The sequence below is a fragment of the Mchenga conophoros genome, linkage group LG19 (genome assembly GCF_057382185.1).
Source record: "Mchenga conophoros isolate Kocher_MC1m ecotype Shallow Benthic linkage group LG19, M_conophoros_male_GT1.1, whole genome shotgun sequence".
Taxonomy (NCBI): domain Eukaryota; kingdom Metazoa; phylum Chordata; class Actinopteri; order Cichliformes; family Cichlidae; genus Mchenga; species Mchenga conophoros.
In genome coordinates, this window is record NC_140544.1 from 26811683 (window position 1) to 26822421 (window position 10739).

At 40.4% G+C, this 10739-nt stretch overlaps 2 protein-coding genes across 2 annotated transcripts; both read left to right on the plus strand.

Annotated features, from left to right (window-relative positions):
* Positions 1-534: 534 nt before the first annotated feature.
* LOC146552439 (antimicrobial peptide NK-lysin-like) lies at positions 535-2137 on the plus strand. The gene is made up of 5 exons (XM_085256797.1): positions 535-601; positions 708-793; positions 1355-1432; positions 1512-1666; positions 1855-2137. The coding sequence occupies exons 1-5, from the start codon at positions 553-555 to the stop codon at positions 1925-1927; spliced, it is 441 nt and encodes a 146-aa protein (XP_085112923.1). The 5' UTR covers positions 535-552; the 3' UTR covers positions 1928-2137.
* Positions 2138-5523: 3386 nt separating this feature from the next.
* Positions 5524-7725, plus strand: LOC146552440 (microtubule-associated protein RP/EB family member 3-like). The gene is made up of 3 exons (XM_085256733.1): positions 5524-5649; positions 6390-6542; positions 7660-7725. Exons 1-3 carry the CDS (start codon positions 5524-5526, stop codon positions 7723-7725), a joined length of 345 nt encoding a protein of 114 aa, XP_085112859.1.
* The last annotated feature ends 3014 nt before the right edge of the window (positions 7726-10739 follow it).

A 10739-nucleotide genomic window follows, 5' to 3' on the forward strand; every position in this document is an offset into this window, starting at 1 on the left:
CTGACAGAAATGTGAAAGTCTATTTTCAAAACTGAGTCGCCTCACTGGACCCTTATAAGGTCGCACATTGCCTTCCAGGAAGTTATTAACTTATAGGCAGGTTGAGAAAATAGGCCTGCACAGTTACAATTACCTCTGTCCAAAATCAGTGTTGGTTTTTGTTTATATATGACCACAAAACTGAAATACATATTTGTGGATCAATAAACTGCATATTAAAGGTTTAGAATAAGATTTACACATAAATTTATAGCATGATACAGTCATTGATTTTCAGGGGTGTTAACAATGAGGCAGGGACACTGTGACAGCCTTAAGCCATAAAAGGATCACTGTGTTCTAAATGTGGACAACACACTAATTGTTCTTTAGTGGGTGGGCGAGGTGGTGCGTGACTTTCTCACAGCGTGGCACCCAAACCACGCAAAATGTGTTCTCACATGTGGTTTGAATTTTACGCCTTGCAATGAGGTGTGTGTAGAGCCCATGCACCTTTAACTGTTTAAAAGCAGCCATAACTACAGATACTAGCATTATCTCTCAGTGGCTGCGATGGAAACGTCTTCCCTCCTCTTTCTGTGCCTCGTGGCAACATTTTCAGGTGTGTAACGAAAAAATTGGTTTGCATGAGAATCCGTATGAAACTGCCAAATCTTCTCTTTATGATTTAAAGTGTGATTAAGTATTTCTGTTTGTTTGAATCGCAGTCCGTGCTGTCCATGGACGGACCGTAGAGGTCAGCATCGATGATGAAGAGGACGTGGACGTGGGAATTTCGATGGGGGCAAGTGGGGTTAGTGTTAATATTAAAGAACTTAGGTTACACTTTATCAGTCCACCTTTTGATATCAGGAGTCACACTTTGCAGTCTTTGTGAAAAGCTTTTTCATGTCAAATTAATTTCTATGCCAACAACAATCATTGGATTAGAAATGAGAAAAACAAATGAATTTTGTTCATTTGTAACACAATGTGGGGACATATCTGACTTCTGAAACCCCAACTATGCTGATATTTTGAGGTTAACCACACACTAAGTCCAACAAAACCATAACATTGCATGGTATTTAACAAGCTTGCCAAAGAAATGAGTATACCAGTGTATCCACGGAATATACTGAAACATGTCTCTAAGTAGGATAAATTCCCTGAATGACTTATCAAACACGTTTTGCACTGGGGCTGGAGACTATCCCAGCTAATACTGGGTAAGATTAAGAGGGTACGCTGTGATCGGGTAGCCACTCACAGGGATGGCACATAGACACACACGACCATTCGCTCGCACATCTACAGCTTATTGATTAGAGTCACCAATACACCTAACATGCATGGGTGTGTCTTATATTTGCAGCTTCCAGGAAAGTGCTGGGCTTGCAAGTGGATTTTAAACAAGGTGAAGAAACTTGCAGGACCAAACGCCACTGCAGAGGTAAAATGTCTCATAGAGTACCAGCAACAATTAACGGCATTATTCAGTCAGAGCAGTAATACAAGTTTCTCTTTCACAGAGCCTGAAGTCAAAGTTGCTCTCTGTCTGCGATGGTATTGGACTCTTAAAATCACTCTGCCGCAAATTTGTGAAGGTCCACCTTGGAGAATTAATTGAGGAACTCACAACAACTGATGATGTGAGGACCATCTGTGTCAACATGGGAGCATGCAAGTAAGTTCCCAGGGGTTCATCGAAATGCTTTCATTTGTCAGATGATTCACTTTGCAGCGACTTTAACTTTAGATGTTAAGTTTGAGACTGAGACCAAATTCAACATGCAAACATGCCTTAATACTACAATGACACCGATGATACTGCAACCCTGATTTTACACCACAATTATTTTTTTCTCTCTTTAGGTCAAAGGAGTTGGAGCTGCTCTTTTATGCAGAGAATGGAGCTCCACTTATTGACGTTAATGAGCATGACTAACTTTAGATGTATGAATAAACATTGAAAAAAAAATCGCAGTAATGACTGAGAAGACTTAGCTCAAGTAATCATTACTTTTGACTTCAGCTTTGTTTCCAATCTGCATTAACTTACCTTTATTTCCTTTGCAATGCAATGTTTTTTTTTTTATTCTTCTGTCTTTATCTGTGCACAGCTAACACAAATAAACAGCTGAAATGATTAAGCTCACTCTGTTTTACTGTTGCATTTCACCAAACCTTAATAAAACCTCAATTTCAAAGTAGATGCTCTGATCAGGGATATGAATGTCAGCATTGCGACTACAAAGCAGAAGCACCCCCAGCTTTTTCAAGTCAACTCATACATGTAAGGGTCTTGTGGTTCTTGTGGTGACACTTCTTAGAATTGTTTAATGACTCAAACCACGCTTTTTCCTGTTCTCAGAGTGAAATATTAAAAGCAACAACATTAAAGCAGCTTTTTCTATGTGGAGTAAGGGTAAGGTTTTAAAATACATTGGACTGGCTGCATGAGTGGGTGGAGGGTTTCACGAAGCATAATATTTGGTATTTATGCCTCACATTTTAGAGTCATAAATTTGCCAAAGAAAATCAAAGAAGTACTCATGTAAGTAATTAAAATGAGCACTTTTCAAAAGCACCCCTCCCCTAAAAAAAACAAACCACACTAACCAAATGCAAGTCTAAGGAGATGAGCTTTAAGCTGTTTTTTAGACACTGCCGAGGCCACAGATCTGAAGCACAAGTCTGGGGGCCAGTTTTACAAAAACTCTGTGGATCGAGCTGGTTAGATATGAGGACAAAGTGAGGACTTTGAGAGAAGAGGGGTTTATTTATCCTAAAACACACAAAAATATACAAAATGAGCTCACAATACAGGGCAAAAGAGGGCAAATGAACATAACTAAACTCAAGCCAAATAAGCAACTTTGCATAACTGCAAGCTAACTGCTAAACAAAAAAAAGGTGACCTAACACACAAAGAACAAGAGCACTCTGAGACGACAACGCCCCCCTGAGGGCCAAGGGCTATACTAAAACTTTGATGTTGTACGATGTATTTATTAGAACATGCTGGTATCAGCCTGCTTTTATAGCAACTGACCTTTGATCTGTGACCTCAAAGGATTATTACTATTTTCTTTTCTTTATCCATGTGATTGGAGCTGAATTGGCTGAAATCTTTGGCTTCTATAAACTATAAAAACTTAAGATTTTCAGATATATTCACTCAGTGGGTGATTTTGTGAAGCATTACGGCGTTATTGTGATGTAATAAGGTATCATATTAAAAAAAATTAAGAAGTCTCTCCACGCCCTTTCATATGATACATTATCAATGTGGTTTCTTGAAAAAAAAAAACATTTTCAAGATCAACTTTGACCTTGGGCTCTAACCATGAAGGTCAAGGTCAAATGGTCATTTGATGAAAATCAAAGATTAAATCAGTTTGATTTGAAAGTTACATCAAATAAATAATACTCAACACAACACTAAGCAAACAGGCAACTCATAAGTCAAAGAAAATTTAAGAAAAAATACTTAATTCTACCGCCTGTGACAGAGCTGCACTTGGTGTGATCCAATCAGCTCTTCCTGTATATTACACTGCTGCATGGTTCTCTCTTCCTGATGCCAGCATCCCTCAGCAGCTGAAGGCTCCTGATCGAAGATTCAGCAAATGAGGTGAGGGGATCAATGCATTAGCTCACGTACAAATCTGTCAGGTGCACAAAGAAGGACTTCAATTATTTCACAAACACTGTGCATTTTTCAGAACATTTGAAAGGTTAGTGGTAACATCTGTGTCATGAACACTTATCAAAGCAGTAGTACTGGGAGTATTGACGCTAATCATAAATGCTTATGAATCACTGTCTGTAAGACAGAAACAAAGAATGGAGAACCATCATCATCATCATGGACGCACATCTCCCACCCCCTTGCATTTAAGTCACCAAAGCCACAACAGACAAGCAACTAAAAAAGAAAATGCCTTAACCTCTGTTTATTGGGTGAATAAACAAAGGAGTGAATAAACACCATATAATGTTATTTCATGGTGGATTTTGTAGAATTATGCCTCCATAGTTCAATTCAATTTTACTTATACAGCACCAAATCACAACAACAGTCACCTTAAGGTGCTTTATATTGTAAGGTAGATCCAACAATCACATGAGCAAGCACTTTGGGAAGGAAAAACTCACTTTTAACAGGAAGAAACCTCTGCCATAACAAGGCTCTATGGTGTTTTCTTCACTTCTGACTCTTGCTTAATTAGTAAGAGTGGATTAAAAGACTTATAATAAGCTGTTTTCCACGTCCTCCTTTCACACATCAGCACAGTCCAGAGCACATGACAGAAAAAATCGCAGTGCCTGCCCAGCTTTAGGTGTACTGTCGTCCGAGACTTGCACCGCAGTGTTGGCGTTTGTTTCCCTGTTGACCATGCTTCTTGTTGTGGTCATCTGTTGTCTTCTGGTATTTTCTCCGCAAGCGACCTTTCCTCGACCAATGAGATGAGCGGTAATCTGAATTGTCATACTCGAATTGTCATAAGTGTGCTGTCAGCTCATTGGTCACAAAGCAGGAGAGGGGCTGGGAATTATGTTTTCAAACAAAGCGTTAATTCCATAAACATTTATAGACTACTTTTGATTCTCACTGTATTACGGGACAAAGTGCGTCCCTTATTAGCTCAATACGGGACGTGTACTTTTGTTTCTAAATACTGGACGGTTGGCAACCCTAGTTGTGACAATCAGTTTCTGAGTGTTCCCTCAGTCAAGCTATGAATAATGGGGGTTTTCCCCCTCTCTTCCTATTCATGTCTATAAACTGGCAATAAAGGGTTTCAAACTGGTCCAGTGATTACCTGAGTTTTATTCTTCTGGAACTTAATGAGCAGTTGAACTGGTATACCTAATGAAGTGGCAGGTGAGTGTATGGACTTGAGTTCTGATTCAAAGCTGTTAAACATCAGAGCTGCGCAGCCCGTGTTCTCTGAGTTTTGGTATTTTGTAGTGAGTCACAGCATTAAAAACAGAGACGTACTAACTGACAGTAATATACCTCAAAGTGGAACATCATGTGGCCTTTAAAGTATCCTGAATACAAATGGGAGGATTATGTCCCAGCCCTGCCCACAAAGAACCAATTACCAGGTGAAACAGGAAACACATTAACCAGTCATGCTGTTTCACTGATGCATGCAGAATATAGTTTCATGGCAGTTTGTGGTGTCTACACGCTATAATAAAAAAGTTTACTGTTTCCTTTTCTTTGATTTACTCAGTCAATATTGTGAATTAGCATGGTATGTGTTCAATGCTCTCATGAGATTTACTGAACAAACACCACTCTGGATTGAGCCATTAAGAGATGTGATGTTTTGTAAAAATGTAACTTTCTGGGGAATTAAAAGGATCTTATTGTACTTTTTACCAAAATTAGCAAACAAGATAAATAGCTCCTGATTAGTAAACTTACATCAAGAAGGATTTTGCTCTAAATACTCAGACATACTTAGGGGCTGACAAACTAAATAGATGTATAGATATGTAAACATGTGCTTCTTTCATATAGGCCCCATGAGAACATCTCCGACAGCACCAAAGAATGTCCCCACCCCACAGAGGCAGATAGCATCAATCCGCAGGAACCCTCTTGTGACACGTAATGGAGGAATCACTGCGCTCATAGAGCTCAACCAGCAGGTACCGCTGCCCTGATAACTTTTCAAGAAAACCCTGTAACGGAGGTCCTGTCCAGCTCTCACATCAAAACTGCATAATTACTCAAACCCTTCAGCATTAATGAAGTTGGTAGTGGTTTGGAAGCTTCCCAGATTTCTTTTTTCAGTGTGAGTACTGGTGCTGGATTCTGATTACTACTCTTTAAGAACCAGGCCACAGTTCTGCTGATTTGCTCTGTGACACAGAGTCATTAACAGACCCAGGAGTACTTTTGGTTGGAAATCTCTTAAGTCACTCTGCAGTTTCCCTCTCATAGCTACACACGTCAATAGTTTCAACTTTGGACATAGAAAGTTTGTGCTGCCACCTTTTTGGCAGCACAAAAAGGTGGCAGTGGAACCAGTCTTGGAGCTGGTTCCTTGTTTCTGTACCAGGACTGTGTCGGTGGGAAAAATGTAAGAGTGTTACAACAATTTAACTTTGGAATGTTTTTCTGAGTCACACAAGTCAGGCTGAAAACATTGAAAAGGTCTGATGTGACCAGCTCAAGAAATCTTCACATCCTGTTAGTTGACTGTGGACATTAGTACACAAAATTTATATGTAGCTTTTTTCCTTAAAACGCTGCAGCTTTGTGAGCATGTTATGATATCATTTCTTCTCTTTTGTGTCTTCTGTTTCTTTGTTTTTATTGTTGAACAACATTGTTGTTTCAGCTGCCTCCCTCATCGTTTTTTTTCCACGGTTGTTTCTGGTCATAGTTGCTCGATTTGAAGGTGACCGTAGACGAGCTGGAGAAGGAGAGGGACTTCTACTTTGGGAAGCTGAGAGACATTGAACTCATCTGCCAGGAGAACGAAAACAACCCAGTTTTGAGCAAAAGTAAAGTCATGGACATCCTGTATGCTACAGAGGTAAATACAGGCCAAAGTGTTTACTTACATTCAGCAATTACAGCACAGACCAGTAATTTGGGGGTGTGTGTGTGGGGGGGGGGGGGGGGGGGGTGGACTGGTCTCAGGCTTTCATAAAATATCTTGAGATATTACAAGAAATCAGACGATATGTTTATTGGTTGTTAGAACATTTATTTCCCACAGTATTCAGATTAATTCCTTATCCCCTGACTTTACCGAAGGCATCACATATTTATGTCATCTGCAGGTTGGTGAACATTTGAATAGCCAAATGTTCACCTGCCTGCGTTCAGAGTTACATGCTCCACACTCCTTGCAGTCATGCACATGTTTTCAGGTAATGAGCCAATTATAATTCCTTGAATTCCTGATTGTGGAATTTTAAACATTTTAGGCTGATCGTAGCCATGAGCAAAGTCCAGTTTGTTTACCTTGTTTGATCACTGTGACATGGTTCTTTTGGATTCAGGCATGTGGTACGATGCTAACAGTGGCTGAGCATAGACCTTTGACACATCTGAAACTACAGCTGCTTCTATGACATAATAATAGTAAGACACAAGAGCAAAAGAGAGGACAGCTTGTCACTGCTTCCAAAAATGGCTCTAATTAAACCACAAGATGCATAAAATCACAGACCTTCTGTGTTCTCCGTGAGTGCTTTTCAAGCACTCCCCAAAGTTAGCAAGTGTGAGGCAGGAGGGGTGAGGTGCTGGGACAAACTCAAGAGTACTCTGGTACTCTTTGTTAGGTGCATTATGAGTGGAGACCAGCGAGGGAGTGGAGGTGGGTGATGGTTGTCCTTTCCATGGTACAAGACCCATGTCAGAAAGAGTCAAGAATGAATTATACATTTATTTAAAGTGTGTTTGTAATATTACGAGGAAAATCCCATATTCCAGCTGTTACTGAGAACCTGCTGTACGTATCTCATGATTATTCTTCGATATGGCTGCGTTTTACTCCTTTCTGTAATCCATCACAGCATTTTGCAGCCTTTACCTAAATCTGGTTAGATTACCACAAAATTAGAAATCAGCCTGTCAGTAAAGCAATAAACCACCTCAGTGAGGTACAGAGACATCTGAGTGAACACTGATCTTATCTTTTCCAGGAGGGATTTGCACCACCAGAAGATGATGAAATTGATGAAGGAGCACGAGGAGTACAGGAGGGGTGAAATAAAGCTATGAGTTTCAAGAAAAGTAACAGACCTCATCACTGTGTGCTGTCTGCTGCCGTGTTTTTACAGAGATATAGACTTTATTTAATCCCACACTGGAGAAATTTCCTTGTTACAGCAGCACAAGGGACAGGAAGAAAAGGTAAATAAGATACATAATAGAAAAAAACAAAAATAGAAAAACAAATAGCAAAAATACTGTACTATGCACACATGGTTACTATATACAGTAAAATACACCTAGATTTTACTTTTTTATATGTGCATAAAGCGCAATAACAATGTACATGCATTTTTAAACAGTACTTCTCCTGTCTGGGTGTGGTACAGCCTGACTGCTGTCGGGATGCAGGACCTGTGCAGGATCAGTCACACCGTGGCTGTTAAGTATACTACTCAGAGACCACATAGTTTCTTGTATTTCCTGTTTTTTATTCATTAGGAGCAGCGTTTTCTATTTACATCATTTTTGCTTATGCAAATCAGCAGCATACTGATCACATCACACACACAACAGTCAGGCCCAGCACATGTTTGCTAAATAGGGATGGGTATCGTTTAGGTTTTATCCAATACCAGTACCAAACCGGTACTTTTGAAACGGTGCCGGTGCTTAAACGGCATGTAAACTACTTTCCTTTTACATTTTTAGTGCAATAATTTTTAGAAAATTCATCAAAACATACAATTTTCAAATGTAGACTCCTCATCTTAAGAGTAACATAACTGTCCTCTGCGTAAGGACTTGTCATCGTTCAGCCTTCCAGAAAATGGAATTACAGAGGCTTTGGTTATGAAATGTAGTAGTTTTTTCTTCAGTTCCATTATTGTGAAAGATAAAAGTGTTATTTCAGTGTTGAGTATCTGTGCAGGTGCCAATTTTCCTGAAGCACTTGGTAATTTTGTGTGTTTATTTTCTGTGCTTTGCAGGCTGAGTTAAAGTCTCCTGCAGCAACCCTGAGTCTCATTGCAGATATTCTGGCTCGTATTGCAAACACAGACAGAGGATTAGCGCTCTTCTTATTTGAGAAGAATCTCGTCGCAGCCCACAGTGAGAGGTGAGATGTTGTGATTAAATTCGCAGCGTCGTTTTGTCTTTCTTGATAGTAATGAATAAATTACATTTTCCTAACTTAGCTGGAAGATTTTAGTACAGAGTTAAATTTGCATAGCAAATCCTGCTTATTCTGCACCGAGAGCAGAACATGAGGGTGCTGCTGGTTTGTGAATAGCTGTAAGTCAGATGTGTACACTGCTGAGTTGTTCCATTGCCTCAGCAAACACTTTAAACAATGACTTTATTCGTTTTATTAGTTGCTAGTTTCAGGTCTTATTAAAAACCTCCAGTGTAGGCATTTAAAGCCACAAATTGAGATTGCTATACTTACAATCTAAAAATCTCATGCTGTGGATCTATAATAAACATCTTTGTCTTTTTTCACCCTTGTCTGCAGAACCTTTGCTGCTCATATCATCGTACAGTTAACCCAGAGGCTGCTCGACAAGGAATTGCCATCATTGTGTGAATCTGATATGCCCCATTCATTATGTGGAGCCTTTATTTTAGTTTGTCGGCAGATGTACAACACCTGCGAGGGTCTGCAGGTTCTACGACCCTACGGCCTGCACAAAGCTTTAGCTGCTGTGTGGAAAAAGGTACATGTACCTGATTTTTGTTATTCGCAGAGACTTTATTATCTGACATGGAGCTGTTATAGAGTTTCAAAGATTCAGGATTCAAGATTCTAAGTGTTTATTGTCATGTGTCCAAAGAAAAAAAAGCATTTCTCTGTGCAATTATATTCTTTCTTTGCTGTCCACCCACAGATGCCGATTAATATATACAATAGAAATAGAACAGATAAAATACAAATATCCATCCATCCATCCATTCGCTTCCGCTTCTCCTTTTCAGGGTCGCGGGGGGTGCTGGAGCCTATCCCAGCTGTCATAGGGCGAGAGGCAGGGTACACCCTGGACAGGTCGCCAGTCTGTCGCAGGGCTAAAATACAAATAGCACAAATAAATAAATGAATACTCTTATCACTCTGTGCAAGCGTTTGCGGTCCATAGCAGTAGTGCTGCCGTACCATGTAGTGATGCAGCTGGTCAGTGTGCTCTCCACAATGCAGCTGTAGAACTTGCTGAGGATCTTGGCCGACATACCAAATTTCCTCAGCCTCCTCAGGAAATACAGCCACTGCTGAGCCTTCTTGACCAGCTGTGTGGTGTTCAGTGTCCAGGTGAGGTCCTCAGAGATGTAGACGCCCAGGTACCTAAAACTGCTCACCCTCTCCACTTCAAGGCCCCGGATAAATAGCGGTTGGTGAGGCCTCCTCTTGTTCCTCGTGTCCACTATCATCTCCTTTGTCTTGTCAGTGTTGAAGGTGAGGTTGTTGTCCTCACACCATGACACCAGACTGGCCACCTCTCTCCTGTTAGTCGCTTCATCCCCTCCAGTGATGCGACCGATCACTGCAGTGTCGTCCACAAACACAGGACACAGTCGTGGGTGTACAGAGTCTAGAGGATGGAACTGAGGACGCAACCTTGTGGAACTCCTCCGTTTGTAATAATGCTGGCTGAAGTCCTGTTGCCGATCCTGACAGATTGGGCCCTGTATTATTTTTGGATCACAAATAATACAGGAGTGCTTCACTGTATGAAAAGTGCACTCAAGAATCTCACATCCTGCTGTTTTGCTGACTTGAAACAGTTTAAAGAAATCCATTTTATTTCATCAAACATGTTTTTTTTTACCTTTTTATTTGACTGGGTGTTCCATAAAGGCCAAATCTAACCGCTAACCAGAAGATCGGTGGTTCGATCCCAGGCTGCTCTAGTCTGCATGCCAAATTAAGGGCAAGATACTAACCTCCTATGCATTGATCGGAGTGTGAATGTGTATGGATGTTCTAGATAGATTTCTTCAGAGACCTGAAAATCGCTGTGATTATTCACCATAGCCTGCTGAGTCTTACAGTGAAAGAACGATGTCAACGTATAGCATC